General features: G+C 37.9%; 1 protein-coding gene across 1 annotated transcript in view; it reads left to right on the top strand.

Annotated features, from left to right (window-relative positions):
* RABEP1 (rabaptin, RAB GTPase binding effector protein 1) overlaps positions 1–16,184 on the top strand; it is a 96,728-nt gene that overhangs the window by 56,001 nt on the left and 24,543 nt on the right. The window contains 5 exon segments of the mRNA XM_070389291.1: positions 3,724–3,859; positions 6,240–6,418; positions 8,696–8,827; positions 13,377–13,844; positions 15,098–15,202. Of these exon segments, the coding sequence (XP_070245392.1) occupies positions 3,724–3,859; positions 6,240–6,418; positions 8,696–8,827; positions 13,377–13,844; positions 15,098–15,202 (1,020 nt within the window).

The raw sequence follows: 16,184 nt of genomic DNA, 5'->3' as shown, positions 1-16,184 counted from the left end.
AAATAACTACAAATCAGTCAAGACTTAAAAAAAATAAATACTATGAGCAATGTCACAGCAATAAATTTGAAATGAAATAAGATTGATAAAAATTTTCTTATAAGAATTAGCCAGTATTGTCTCAAGGTGTAATAGAGTGGAAAAGGTCAGTTTTCATTCCAATCCCAAAGAAAGGCAATGCCAAAGAGTGCTCAAACTACCGCACAATTGCACTCATCCCACATGCTAGCAAAGTAATGCTCAAAATTCTCCAAACCAGGCTTTAGCAATATGTAAACCATGAACTTCCAGATGTTCAAGCTGGTTTTAGAAAAGGCAGAGGAACCAGAGATCAAATTGCCAACATCCGCTGGATCATCGAGAAAGCAAGAGAGTTCCAGAAAAACATCTATTTCTGCTTTATTGACTATGCCAAAGCCTTTGACTTTGTGGATCACAATAAACTGTGGAAAATTCTGAAAGAGATGGGAATACCAGACCACCTGACCTGCCTCTTGAGAACCTATATACAGGTCAGGAAGCAACAGTTAGAACTGGACATGGAACAACAGACTGGTTCCAAATAGGAATAGGAGTACGTCAAGGCTGTATATTGTCACCCTGCTTATTTAACTTCTATGCAGAGTACATCATGAGAAACGCTGGGCTGGAAGAAACACAAGCTGGAATCAAGATTGCCGGGAGAAATATCAATAACCTCAGATATGCAGATGACACCACCCTTATGGCAGAAAGTGAAGAGGAACTAAAGAGCCTCTTGATGAAATTGAAAGTGGAGAGTGAAAAAGTTGGCTTAAAGCTCAACATTCAGAAAACGAAGATCATGGCATCTGGTCTCATCACTTCATGGCAAATAGATGGGGAAACAGTGGAAACAGTGTCAGACTGTATTTTTTTGGGTTCCAAAATCACTGCCGATGGTGACTGCAGCCATGAAATTAAAAGACGCTTACTCCTTGGAAGGAAAGTTATGACCAACCTAGATAGCATATTCAAAAGCAGAGACATTACTTTGCCAACAAAGGTCCGTCTAGTCAAGGCTATGGTTTTTCCTGTGGTCATGTATGGATGTGAGAGTTGGACTGTGAAGAAAGCTGAGCGCCGAACTGTGGTGTTGGAGAAGACTCTTGAGAGTCACTTGGACTGCAAGGAGATCCAACCAGTCCATTCTGAAGGAGATCAGTCCTGGGTGTTCTTTGGAAGGACTGATGCTAAAGCTGAAAGTCCAGTACTTTGGCCACCTCATGCGAAGAGTTGACTCATTGGAAAAGACTCTGATGCTGGGAGAGATTGGGGGCAGGAGGAGAAGGGGACGACAGAGGATGCGATGGCTGGATGGCATCACTGACTCGATGGACGTGAGTCTCAGTGAACTCCGGGAGTTGGTGATGGACAGGGAGGCCTGGCGTGCTGCGATTCATGGGGTCGCAAAGAGTCAGACACGACTGAGCGACTGAACTGAACTGAGCTGATGTAGTTAATACCTATTAAAGAAAGTGAATTTATAGTTGGAATCTCCTTTTCTCCTGTTTCCTTTCCTCCAAAAGACATAAGACTCAATTAGTTTTGCAGACCAGTTTTTTCAAACCTCTCAGAAAAAGAATCCTTATATTTTACCAACTGTGTTAGAGAATAGAAAAAGAGGGAAAGCTCTCAATTCATTTTATGAGATTTATATAACTTTATTGTAAACAAACTCACTAAAAAGTATTAACAAAAAGTTGTAGATCTATCTCATTTAAGAATACAGAAACAAAATTTCAGCAGAGTAACTAAAAAAAAAAAAGCAAAAAGGACATCATGATCAAAAAGGGATTGTCCTGGGGCTTCCCTGGTAGTCTGGTGGATAAAATTGTGTTCCTGATGCTGGGGACACAGGTTTGATCCCTAGTCAGGGAACTAAGATTCCACATGCCACCTGGTGCAGTGTGTGGCCAGAAAAAAAAGCAGGGGAGATCTTTCCAGTAATTTAGGATGATATATCACCAGAAATCTATTATTTTTGTGTACCACATAAAGAGATGATAGGAGAAATGTAATATATTCATCTTAGATTGAGAAAGGCATTTGATAAATTTAAACACCCTGTAACAATAAATATAAAGGGCTGTTTATCAAACCTTCAGCAAACCTCAAACATCATGGTGAATGTTTAGCAACCTTACTGTTAATGACAGGAGCAATATGAGGAAACTCGTGCTCAGTGATTTTGTTCAGACTGCTTATGTGGTCCTAGATGATACAGGAAGACACGGTAAAGAAATGAAGCATAGCAAGTGGAAAGAAAGCGGTGAAACTGATTTTTTTTAAATGGGAAAGCAGTAACATATTGGACATACTGCATTTCCTTTACCCTCAACTGAATTACCACCTCTCCAGGTGATAGGCAAAGTACCTGATGACAGATCAGCCCTTTGTCATGCGTGGTTAGTGCGTTTCTGATTGGCTGACAGCCTTCAGCAAAGCGTCAGATGGCAGCTTAAATAATCATTTAGTCCGTGAAGTGAAGATTACTGAAAACAGATCAGCCAGCTATTTCAAGTTGGAGAAATGGGAAAATAAAAGGCATAAGTATGACCTTGAAAGTGAAATGAGACATAACCATTTGAAAAAGGTAAAAGTTACATAGCCAAAATTTATGATGGACAATTTGTAAGGAAGGGAAGAGCAAGTGATTCTTATCTGGGGCAAGATTACAATTTATTTTGGTTATTGATATTGTTTAAGATATTAGGCTATATTGTTAATACTTGAATATTATAGTTAATTATTTAATAGAAATAAGACACTTAAAAAAAGATGTGATTTTTAAAAGTACTCTGCACTTGCCTTCAAATGTCTGTTTATTATGGTATGAGTTTATTTTCCATCATGACTTCCCCTTTTTTCTTTTCATGAATTTATGCCTATGAAAATGTCTCCTTTTTGTAAATTTAAGGCATCTAGAATTACCTCGCCAGAAATTAAAGAAAAGCAAATTTACAAGAGTATGACACCATTTTTATATTTAGGAAATATACTGATTAAAAACAACAAAAGTAAAAAATAAAACCACAGTAACCTGGGTTCATTGAGTGTGTGATAAAATGAGCACATGTGTGTACTGGTCAGGAAGCAGAGATTGGAACCACCTTTTTAAAAGCTAGGTACAAAGATGTTATGTGTAATCTCAATTGCATATTGACTTTGGTGATGATTATGGATAATGCCTACTATTAATTGTTGTCAATTATGTTATTTTCCTGGGCTTCCCTGGTAGCTCAGTTGGTGAAGAATACTCCTGCAATGCAGGAGACCCTGGTTCAACTCCTGGGTCAGGAAGATCTGCTGGAGAAAGGATAGGCTACCCACTCCAATATTCTTGGGCTTCCCTGGTGGCTCAACTGGTAAAGAATCCTCCTGCAATGTGGGACACCTGGGTTCGATCCCTGGGTTGGGAAGATCCCCTGGAGAAGGGAACAGCTACCTACTCCAGTGTTCTGGCCTGGAGAACTCCATGGACTGTATAGTCCATGGGGTCGCAAACAGTCAGACACGACTGAGCTGGGAAAATATTATTTTCGTAGTTTTCTATAGTAAGTATGTGTTTGTTTTGTAAACTTGGTGGTAAATTTAAATATATGTAAATATAAATGTAATTTTCTTTTAAGACACCTCCAGAACATTATGCTTAAGGTAGAAACTGTTGGAAGTTTTAGTTTAATAGAATTGCATCTTTTTCAGGTGAAAGAGCTGAATCATTATCTGGAAGCTGAGAAATCTTGTAGGACTGATCTAGAGATGTACGTAGCTGTTTTGAATACTCAGAAATCCGTTTTACAGGAAGATGCTGAGAAACTTCGGAAAGAATTGCATGAAGGTAAATATATATATATACACTTTATATATTTTTAATCTCAGTCTCTAAGAGAACTGTGTAAGTAAAATTGGTATTGATTTATAACAATAACAAATTCCAAAATGCCAGTCCAACATGTTAGTGATTCAGTTTAAGCTTTACAGTTGGTTTGAAAAGGTATTTGGATTTTTGGTGGCTTCTTGTTTCTTCAGGACCCCAGTAAGAACTCACAGGTCATAAGCTCTGGGCAGACAGCGAATAGGAAATTTCTGCTTAAACTGCTTTGCCCCAGACCTATTTTGATGGAGACGAATTAGCAAAAGTGAAAATGGGACAGAGAGGGCAGGTGGTATATTCTGATGTTCTTAACTAACACCCCTGTTTATAAGAGATAATTTTTATTTTGCTAACCTAGTAGCAGAGTGATGCAGAAATTGACTCTTTTTTCAGGATAGGAGAAATAGGCTTATCCTTTCCCATTAAAATATACATTTGTCTTTAATTCTTCTAATGAATCTTATATACCTGAGATTCTTAAACTTTTTGTGTTACAGACTCCTTTGGCAGTCTTGTGAAGCCCTCTCAGAATAATGTTTTTAATACATAAAATATATAGAATTATAAAAGAAATTAATTGTATTTTAAAACAGGAAAATATAAATAACTGCAAACTTATGGTATAGTAATAAATGTACTATTTTATCAGTACATTAAATAACAAGGTCAGTACCAGGTCCAATAACTACTGTAACTTTGAAGTGTGATGAGCATAAATAATGAGATATCTGCAACAACTGTACTAAGATACAGAAGTATCTATGACTTTTGTTGGTGACCAATTCATGGGTATTATTACACTTACTGTGGTTTGTTGCCTGTATTTTATAATTGAAGGAAATGCTAAATTTCAGTTAGAGGTTAGTGAAAATAAAAATCTAAATTTTTATCTAAATGTAAATGGAGTTCTTAAAATCTTATACTTGTTGCATCTTATACTAGTAACATGTTTTAATGTGAAAATTTAGGACTGTGGTCATGGAAAATACAATTCTTTCATAAAAAATTCATGGAAATTGGGTTTTTTATCGCAAAATAGTGGGGATACTGAAATTGTATAAACTTACAGAATTATTTTATAAAATGTTATTAAATTAATCTAAAATTTGAGTCTTTGGCTTTCAGAAAATGCTTTTCAAAAGTGCTGCTGCTGTCAAAAAGACACTCAAACTCTGAAAGAGTGTCCAAAAGAAATAGGAATTTTTGTTTAACCTATATGTCCCAACCCCTTCCAGCAATAGTGCAAGACTACCAAACCTTCCTAATATGCCTGGGAAAGTGTCTGAGAAGTTTCACTAAAAGGAGTAAAGGGATAGAGTGATTTCTACTGAAACAGCCATACCAAAAAAACAGTATTTACATTAAAAGAAGATAGGTAAAAATTAAGCAGCAATTTTGTGTCTTCTCTATCTGGCTTTTCTGAAGGGTTGTAAATTTTACCTTCTAGAGAGTTAAGTTTTACAGCAGTGTAGAGGGTAAGATAGAGAGGTCCAGACAAGTGGCAGGAAGAGTAATGGAGGGACCCCTGTTGTTGTCTGTGTCCTAAATCCAAGGCAGAAGGCAGAAGATGTCTGTCATATTGAACAGGAGGTAGCCTTATTATAGGCCTCTGTCACAGTTGAATGTTACAGTTGAATGTGAGGAGAAGTCAGAAGCATGAGTGGTCTTTCAGGTTTCTGGCTTGGATGACTGGGTGGATAGGCTGATAGGCGATACCGTCTACTCCTTTTTCTGAAGGTGGCTGAGCTGATGAATGTTGATAACAGAAGCATTTACAAAGATTCTTTGACTCAGCCTTAGAGGTCAAACTAAATGGGCTCAAGAAGGATTCCTGGATAACAAGTTTATTCAGAATGTATTAGGAGTGGTGACTGTGCATTTGGCTGTAAGAGCAATATTTCCCAAAATGTATTTCCTAGAACATTTGTTATGTGAGTGGCATTGTGGAAAGGACTTTTTGGTAAAATAAATTTGGGAGGTATTGTATTATGTATCACCTTATAAGGGAACATAGATATACTTAAGACCTTGAGTTCAAAGTCCTGCAATAAAGAAATTTTCATTAAAAAAAAAAAGTTTTTAACCCAAAGTTTCTGAAACTTACTGAGCACAGAAATCTTTTTTCACATGTTCCTCTTCCTAGGAACACACTCTGAGAGACTCTACTTAGAGGAGTGGTGTGGGGACAGCTGCCTTGATTTATGGCAGTTTGCTCTGGGTTCTTGTCAAGAGACAGAATCCCAGGCTGGAAGACATTTGGCCAGACCTGGCTTGGTTAGGCCTATGTTAAAGAAATTGCCTACCATTGAAATTCAGTGTTTTTAATTGGGGGATTCCTAAACAGTTTGCCATCTCTTGGAGCAAGAGCGACAACAACACAACCAGTTGAAACACACATGGCAGAAGGCCAATGACCAGTTCCTGGAGTCTCAACGTTTGCTGATGAGGGACATGCAGCGAATGGAAATTGTGCTAACTTCTGAACAGCTCCGACAAGTTGAAGAACTGAAGAAGAAAGATCAGGTGAATAGTGGTTTTGTAGGACTTGTTTGCTTTGTCAATAAACCAGCCCACCCCAACATGTGATCGTATATTACTTTATGTATATTACATATTGACTTAAGCCTGAAACAATGTTGATGTATTCCATTTCAGAAAACATTATATCTGTATTTGAGAGATTTTGTTTTTCAGCTTTAGAAATGGCCTCGTCTGGGTGGATGGGAAGGAATGATTTAGAAATGACCCTCTTCAGTCTGCACGTGCAGTAGTGCATATTTCTAAGAAAATCTTTCTCTACAGTTCTGTCTGCTTCTCAGACAGAAAGTCTGAGAAGTTTAAATCCTCAAGTTGAGGATTTAGGTTCTAAAGTACAGATCTAATTGTGTTAATCCAGGCCATGTCCTCCACTCCAGTACTCTTGCCTGGAAAATCCCATGGACAGAGGCGCCTGGTAGGCTACAGTCCATGGGGTCGCTGAGGGTCGGACACGACTGAGCGACTTCACTTTCACTTTTCACTTTCATGCATTGGAGAAGGAAATGGCAACCCCCTTCAGTGTTCTTGCCTGGGGAATCCCAGGGACAGGGGAGCCTGATGGGCTGCCGTCTGTGGGGTCGCACAGAGTTGAACACAACTGACGCGACTTAGCAGCAGCAGCAGGCCATGTCTTTCATGACATTGCTCTAAAAGTCTTATTAGAAGGTAATGGGTGAGGATGGAGAGGCTGAGTGGTGTGAAAAGACAGGTGTCTAGAGTTCTACATACCCAGCATCCTGTTTCCTCATCTTAAAAAATTATTTAAATTACATGAGTAATACATAAATACATTCTCATGTTAAAATACTTTGTTTTAAATACAAAGTGAAAAAATGAAGTGATAATATTAAACTCTCCCTTGATATCTCACACACCTCCCTTCCCAGAAATAGCCACTTTTTAAATCAGGAATAATCCATTTGGAAGGTAGTATTCAAGACCATTTCTTTGTGTTTATAAGTATATGTTTAGGTTTGTTTGTGTTTTCCCTGTACAGCAAGAATCATGGTATAAGTATTTATTCTGTAGCTTATTTTTATCGTGTCATCTTGGATATATTTTTCAGAGGTCTGTCTTATTCTTGTTAACTGGTAGCATGGATGTACTGTAATTGATTTAATCCTTCTCTTTGTAGTGGGCATCTAGATGGTTTCTTTCTTTTGGTCATTTCAAATAGTTTACAGCTTATATACTATGTTGTATATATATTGTGTATACAAATGCTTCCTTAGGATAGCTTCCTTAGGAAAATACTTTCTTAGGATAGCTATTTAGGAGTTTTCTAGGTATTGTAACAAATATTTTAAGTTACCTTGTATAGTTTAGGTTAGATTTTGTTTTTAAGAAGTTTCTTTTTAAATTTCTTTCCTATCTCTTGTCTGACTCATTCACCTTGTATGTAGACACAGTCAACTTGAGGATTTAGATTCTAAAGTACAGATCTAATCATGCTCTTTCTGCTTCCCTTTAGAACAGTCTAAACTCCAGAACTGGTTGGTCATTTAAGGCCTGTGTGCCAGCATTGTGCCAAGGCTTTATATGTAAACTTTTATCTCATGTGGTTTTCAAAACAGATACACACAAGAAAACTTTCCACATGAGACAGGGACTAATGGCATATCTGAGGGTTGACGAGTCTCTGGTTCTAGAGTCTAAGCACATAATCATCATCCCTTTCTCCATATACCTTGCTACTCATATGCCTGCTCTTCCATGCCTCTGCCTCTTTTATGTACTTTTTTCCCTGGAACCCTTGCTTGTCTCAAAATTGGCAGATTTATCTTAGCAATTCTTCAAGATCCAGCTGAAGTGTTACTCTCTTTGGGCCCCCTTTCTGGCTGCCTTAGATGAAATCTTTATTTTGTTTTTCTGTAGAACCTTGTACATACTTGAATAGTAGTCTAATTGTGTGTTTGTCCCTCACCACTGGAGTGTTTGGGTGGGGGGCACTGAGGGTATTTTTCATCTTTGTTTAGTGAACTATTGTTACCAACTTTAATAATTCGTTTGTATTTCATATTAATTTGTACATGTTCCAAATGGATGTGTAATGCCAAAGCTTTTTCCTGTTTGGTTCCATAATAACCTGAGGGAACATTCTGTGTTAATTTTCTATCTTGGATCACTTGAAGAAGAGGAGGTGATTTGCTTTCTTTTGTTTGGCTTTTCACATAGTGTACTTCTGTATTTGTTTTGAGTGGTTAAAGAACCATTCAGTATACATTACCTGAGTAATATATATTTTTTCTTTCTAACTTTCAGGAGGAAGATGAACAGCAAAGACTTAGTAAGAGAAAAGATCACAAAAAAACAGATGTTGAGGAGGAAGTAAAAATACCAGTAGTGTGTGCTTTAACTCATGAAGAATCTTCAGCTCAGTTATCAAATGAGGAGGTACAGTGACCCTATAATTAAAATCATTATATACACAGTATTTCCATTTTTAGCTTCTCATACATCAGTCAGTTACATTGTTCATTTGGGAAGTGCGTATACTACTAGGTGAAAATGAGATAAAATGACTTTTATATTCAATTGTTTTTATAGTATTGTGTGTGTGTGTGTGTTAGTATTATAGGTAGTTCTGTTTGAAATGTGCAGGTTCTCTCATGGTCTGTGAAACAGATGTTCTTTTTTCTAGTGGTTCCAAAATTAAAATACTAGGAGAAAAATTAAATAATACCTGCAAAATCTTTTCTGATATGAATAAATATTTTTGATACTTTGAGCTTTTGTTTAAAGGAAAAGAAATTATCTAAAGTATTGAAACACTTAATTCTTTGTGGCATGTATTTGAGTGTTAACAAGTATTAGGTATTAAGCCCTGAGAACAGTGGCTGGGTTTGGAAGACTGTCATGGGTAGGGTAGGACATTTCCAGTGTTGGGAATGGGTCCAGTAGAGAGACCTGGAGGTGGAAAGTGTAAGGCAGTGTTCCTATGGCCTCATCGCCTCTACCCACATGTGGCAAGTGCCTGCTCATTACATTTCCTGTTTTTAGCCTGTCCCACTCCATTGTACCCTCAGTATTACTATCAGATTGATTTTGCTTAAGTGCAGCTATAGTCAGGCTACTCCTCTACTCAGAACCACCACTCAGTCACATTACTTACACAAGTAAGTACAAGGTCCTTACTCAGGTAGTCAAGACTCTTCATAATATGCACTCTGTTTTAACCGCATTGGTTATCTTGTGCTGTACTCTCCACCTTACATGTTGGTTCCTTCACCTGGAATGTGTACCTCCCTCTGCCTTTCTGAGTTCGGGAATCCTATTCATCCTTCAGGACTCCAGCTAAATACCTCCTTTTTTTTTTTTTTAATACCTCCTTTCGGGAAAGGAAATGCTTCTGTTAATTGACTTTAGGGTAAAAAACTAAGGTCCCCAGCTTGTCATATAAGAGCCTTACTTACCATGCTCTCCGCTTCATCACAGCAGACCTTTCTGCTCGCTGTCCATGCTCATGTGCATTGTCTGTACTGTCTAGAGTTTCATACTCATTCCCCCACCTCCTTTCCCTGCCTGGTGAACCAGTTTCAGTTAAATGGGATACGGATCTTGTCTCACTTTCAAAGGTATCATGTTTGTGTTTAGTTTGCAGATTTATGCTGAACCATGTATAGTCTACTTCCTGGTGGCTTGTATTTCCATGTTTATGGATTATTTGACATTGAAAAAATGCTTTAAAAAAATCCTGGTGAACACTGTAAAGTATGATGTAATTGTTTTTGTACATTCTCTGTGTTGGCTCATACACTGGGAACCTTGGCCTGATTTTGCTTTGCGCTTTTTTAAATAGTTAGACTTCCAAGAGAATGTCTCAGTTTTTGGGTGCTGCCAAATATTATGTGGTTTCTGCATCATGCAGTCCTGTGTCCAGGAATGTTTGGGAAAGTTTCATACTTTTAAAAAATATTTTAGCAGGAAAACAGGAAAGGGAAATTTGTTTTGATTTACAGTGAGTGAAGCACTTAAAATTTTTTAATTCCGTCTTAACAGATTTATACTAAATGTTGTTTATAACATTATTTTCTGACACTGAAATCTCTTATAGGCTTTCAGATCTTATGTTTTGCAGTTTGAATGTTGAATGTATACTTGTTTTGTATTGAGAGTCAGTGACGGTTTACCTTAGCCTGTTGATTTAAAGTTGACTGCTCTGGAGACTTAATTAGATAATAATGTATTGCTAAAGACACTTAGAATGCTTAGGACCCATATCTTCTTTGATCTAATGCTTAGAATGTGCTTTTATCACTACAAAAGTAATATATATTCATTATGGACAATTTGGAAAGTAGAGAAAGTCACACCAAATAAAAATAACTGATAATTCTACTACTCAGAGATACCACTGCTAACATTTTGGTATGTACCTCTCCTTTCTCTCTTTTTCCATTTCCAAAGGTAACATATATGTGTTTCTATTTGTCCTTTTTAAACATAATAGAGATTATAACTACATAATGTTTTACCTACATTTCCCTCTTAAATCTATTTATAAAGGTTTTGGTACATCAGTAAATGTTCTCCTTGAAAATGTTATTTAATTACTAACAGTATTTCAGCATGTAAGTATACTGTAATTCCTTAATCTCCTACAGATTGGTTTGTGCCCAGGTTTTAATTTATAAAGGTAACTGAGTGACGACATAGAGAGATAAATGCCACTGAACAAAAATTTTAACCTTACAGCTGCCTAGACATGAGCGTCATGGCACACCATGCAGAGCCACATGGTGGAAGCCCCATCAGAGCTGGTCATGAAGCAAGAGCAGTAGCAGAGGGAAAGTGTGGACAACAGCTATTGCTGGGATTTTCGAGGGAAAAGCAGGGCAGGGTAGATCACATAGGACTAGCTAGTTGTTATAACTCCAGTGGGCTTTGGGGCAGAGAATCTGTCTTCAGTTTTCTGGTACCTGGCCTTGGGTTGATTTAGGGCAGGGGAAATACTGGCTTGGTGGATAAGAGTTAGATAAAGGAGTTGGTTGGGGGTGTTGACCTGGGATTGGTTGATTTGGATGTGAAAGACATAGTGATAAGCAAGTTGTTTATTATTTCTGGGAGTTAGCTAAATTGGAAGAGGCAGTCACTCCTCAGCCAGCAAGGCCTTCAAAAGGTCAAAAACATCATAAAATATAGAAAATAAACACAAGTTGTTTCATTTTTCGCTAGTAAAAAATATTTCATTATTATGAGTAATGCCATAATGCTATTATATATAATTCTTTGTTGTATAAAAATCATGGGTTTATCTGATTACTTCCTTAATGTAAGTTCTTGGGAAAAGAACTGCTGAGTTTAAGAGCATAAACAAACATATTGTTGAATCATCTTTCAGAAACACTGTAACAGTTTACACTCCCCTAAAGTCCATATTCCTTATAAGTAAGTACTGCTCTGAGCACCCTGGTCTGTGCTTCTTAAAAGGCCCTCACAGCTTTTTGCCCCATCCCTTTCCCTCTTCAGTGTGACAGAAGCGTTGTGTATGATAGTGTTAGGTGTCAGGTCTTTTACAAACTGGCAGAAGGCATTCTCATCCCAGTTTCTATGAGGCTGCTTATCTGGGACCTTTGCCATAGCTTGCTCAGTATATGCTAGATTTGTGTTCCTTGGCCATCTGAATTTCACAGATTAAAAAACCTTAAAAAAAAATTTAGAAAGAACTGGAGGAATTAGCATAAAAGTTGTCAACTTTGTATTATGCCAAGTAAGGATATTTTTAAAACATTAAAAGAAATCTACATTTTAGTCTTTTATAGTTCATAAAAGTAAAGGCATTAACAGCAAAAAGTAGAAAGGATATAACTTAAAAGCCAGTTATTTAAATTGAATAAATTTAATTTTTAGAAAAACTTGCTAAATATTCCTTGTTTTCTAATTTTCCTACTAACTGTGCTAGAATGGTACTGCTGTCCTTTTTGACTTTGGGAGTGTGCTGCACCACATTAAAAAAATGGAAATATAATTCACATAAAAATAAACCATTTAAAATGTGCAATTCTGTGACCTTTAGGATATTCACAGTGTAGTGCAGCCATCACCTGTCTCGTTTCAGAACATTTTCATTGCCCCCAGAAGAGACCCTCATATATCATTAAGGAGTCACTCCCTACTTTATTTTCTGGCAGCCACTAATTTGCTTTTGGTCTCTGGATTTGCCTGTTCTGGATATTTTACAAGGATGGAATCATACAGTGTGTGACCGTTTGTGCCTGGCTTCTTTCACTTGATGGACGCCTTATTTACTGTGCTGATTACATCTTGCTTGAAACTTGGTTTCCAGCATACAACATTCTCCTCATTTCCTTTCTATTCTGGCTACTTCTTCCTCTGTCCATCCCCCAAATGGACAAAAATGATGTTTCTCAGGGCCTTGCCTTTGGTTTTCTTCTCATCCTGCAGACTCATCCAAGGTGTTCTGATTTGCTGTCATAATTATTACTATATGGTGGTAACTCCCAAATCTCTATTTAAAGATTTCTTTGTCCCTCTGCTGGGTGGACATCTCCACTTGGATATATAGCAGGGCCCCATGTTCAATATACCCAACACTGAATTTCAGGAGACCTTTATTTCCTGTGTCTGGGCTGAATTCCTCTCTTTGAGCTTCCAGAGCATTCAGTACATAGCTGAAACCTGTCATCATTTTATCAACTATGATATTCTAATAGCCTGTTTACTTGGTTCACTTGTTTATTTTTTTCATGAAACTGTAAGCATCTTGGGGTCAGAGATTGCTCACAGTTGTATCCTGAGTGCTTGGTTTAGGGCCCAGCATATAGAATACAGTCAGTAAATGTTTGTTCCATGAATATACAGAGGCAGCATACTAAAGACTGTCATGTGTAACATGTGGCAAAATACTTTATAAAATGTGATCGTTTTTCTCTTTGAAAATAACAGGAATTGTCTAACTTGGCAATATATTTTCCCATTTCAGGAACATTTAGATAGCACCCATGGTTCAGTCCATTCTCTGGATGCAGACTTACTGTTGCCATCCGGGGATCCTTTCAGTAAACCAGACAATGATGTGTTTAAAGATGGACTCAGGAGAGCACAGTCTACAGATAGCCTGGGAACTTCAGGCTCGCTGCAATCCAAAGCTTTAGGCTATAACTACAAAGCAAAATCTGCTGGGAACCTGGACGAATCAGATTTCGGACCGTTGGTAGGAGCAGATTCGGTGACTGAGAACTTTGATACCGCCTCCCTTGGGTCACTGCAAATGCCAAGTGGGTTTATGTTAACCAAAGATCAGGAGAGAGCAATCAAGGCTATGACACCGGAGCAAGAGGAGACGGCATCCCTCCTGTCGAGTGTCACACAGGGCATGGAAAGTGCTTATGTGTCCCCCAGTGGCTACCGCCTAGTCAGTGAGACAGAATGGAATCTCTTGCAGAAAGAGGTGAGCTCTCCTCCTGGCTTTGCCTCTTACTTGCTCTGAGGGATCTGGGTAGCTCTGAATTTATTGTTCATTCAAGAGATAGCCCCTGGAGCCAGTGCTCACACTTGTTGCCAGAAAATGGGTGTTAATCCATGTTGTCTGACCCTTACATTTTCTGCTTTGGCTGTTCCAGGTGGTTATGACAGAAGGGAACTTACTAGCTGATTGTGTTGAGTGTAATCACCACCTGACGTCACACATCTTCAGTTGGAGTGATCTGCCTGAATAGCATAGCTAAGTTTGTGTAGCCTGAATTTGTTTTGCTTTGCAGTTTTGTGTAATCTCAGTGTATTCTAGGAGTCATACTTTCATCTTTCTTTGAAGTCTGAAGTTTAGATGCTTTTCAGTAGTTGATGCTGAGAGTGAGTTTAAGGTGGAGTTGGAAAATATGGGAGAGAAGTGAAGGCAGCCTTTAATGAGGTTAATTTTCCTGCTTATAGTATTTGCAAACTAAGAAGTAAGATTAGGAGATAAAAGCTTAAATATATAGTTGCATAGTGCTTTACAGATTACAAGCCCTTTCACATAGCTCTTCTCTTTGACCTTCTTGATAATAATGAGACAATCAGGGTATGATTTTCTCCAACTTTAGAGATAAGGAAACTGGCTCAGAAAGGTCAGGTGAGTTGCTCAAATTTCCCCTTTGACTTAGAGGCAAAACCTGGATTGGGATTCACATTTTATGACTTCCAGTGGTTTCTTTTACTCAGGTCCACTTTTCTTTAAAGAAACTTGGTTAGCAGGTGGAACAGCTTGTTAAGGCTGAAAGAAACTATTCTCCTTGGGCTTATGCAGAACGTGTGAAAAGGTGCTACTTAATTGTTTCATACCTGCTTTGTGCTTGGAGCTGGTGAAATGGTTAATTGGCACTCCGAGCTCCTGTCTCCTCTTGTTGGCTAGTATTGATTTAAATTGTGTGTGCCACGGTATAGTACCTTTTACTTTCCTTGTGTTTTCCTCAAATGTGGTAGTTTGGGGTCCCGAGCCTCTTGGTGATAAAGTTGTGTCCCTTGTTTTCCTATCATACTTGTATGGGACTTAGGATTTTTTAGAATTCAACTCTATATTATAACTTCTTGCCATAAGTCCCTGAATAAATTGTTTACTCCGTTTTCTACTTGGAGTAGCATAGGTAAGACTACAAGTATTCCTCATGTATGTTTTGTGGACTTATTTTGTTCACTCTAATAAGAGATAATTTTGGTGTCCTTCAGATACACAATGCTGGAAATAAACTTGGTAGACGCTGTGATATGTGTTCCAATTATGAAAAACAATTACAAGGAATTCAGATTCAGGAGGCTGAAACAAGAGACCAGGTGAGTTTCTTTTGGGGTGTGCAAAACTGGTAAGCTGTTGTTTTCATTGGAGCTGCTGAATTAATTGCTTTTCACCCCTCCCAATTTGCTTTATGAAGTTTATCCATCTTGTGAAGTCTGAAATAATCTGGTGCTTGTGATGTCAGTTACATATCCAGTGGCAGGACATGACAGAATTTTTGCTTTTGTGTGTCTTTGCATGGCTAGCTTGCCCAGTACCACACTGGTCAGCTCAGCTGGCATATCTCCTCTCCAACCTGTTCTTTCTGCTCAAGGCCTAGACAGGTTATTGTCATGAATGCATACACATGGAAAGTGCTTTATGATTATGGAGGGTTAGGGAGATAAGGGGTTTACTATTGCTTATTGGATAAAAGCTTAATTGAATATTACATTAACCATTGTTTGGACTCTTTGTTGCTTATTGCCCATGTCTTGTCATAAATTTGTTGAAATAAGGGTAGTTTATGGGGTCACAGAAATTAAGATTTGGTAGATCAGATATGCTGAGATTGACAAGACCTTTCCAAATACAATACAAAAACAAGACTGGGAGCTGGCTGTGGCTCAGATAATGAACTCCTTATTGCCAAATTCAGACTTAATTGGAGAAAGTAGGGAAAACCACTAGACCATTCAGGTATGACCTAAATCAAATCCCTTACGATTATACAGTGGACAAATAGATTCAAAGGATTAGATCTGATAGACAGACTGCCTGGAGAACTATAGATGGAGGTACGTGACATTGTACAGGAGGCAGTGATCAAGACCATCCCCAAGAAAAAGAAATGCAAAAAGGCAAAATGGTTGTCTGAGGAGGCCTTACAAATAGCTGAGAAAAGAAGAGAAACGAAAGGCAAAGGAGAAAGGGAAAGATATACCCATTTGAATGCAGAGTTCCAAAGAATAGCAAGGAGAAATAAGAAAGCCTTCTTCAGCTATCAATGCAAAGAAATAGAGGCAAACAATAGAATGGGAA

This window comes from Bos mutus, chromosome 19, assembly GCF_027580195.1.
Source record: "Bos mutus isolate GX-2022 chromosome 19, NWIPB_WYAK_1.1, whole genome shotgun sequence".
Taxonomy (NCBI): domain Eukaryota; kingdom Metazoa; phylum Chordata; class Mammalia; order Artiodactyla; family Bovidae; genus Bos; species Bos mutus.
This window is presented reverse-complemented; position numbering and strand designations above follow the sequence as displayed.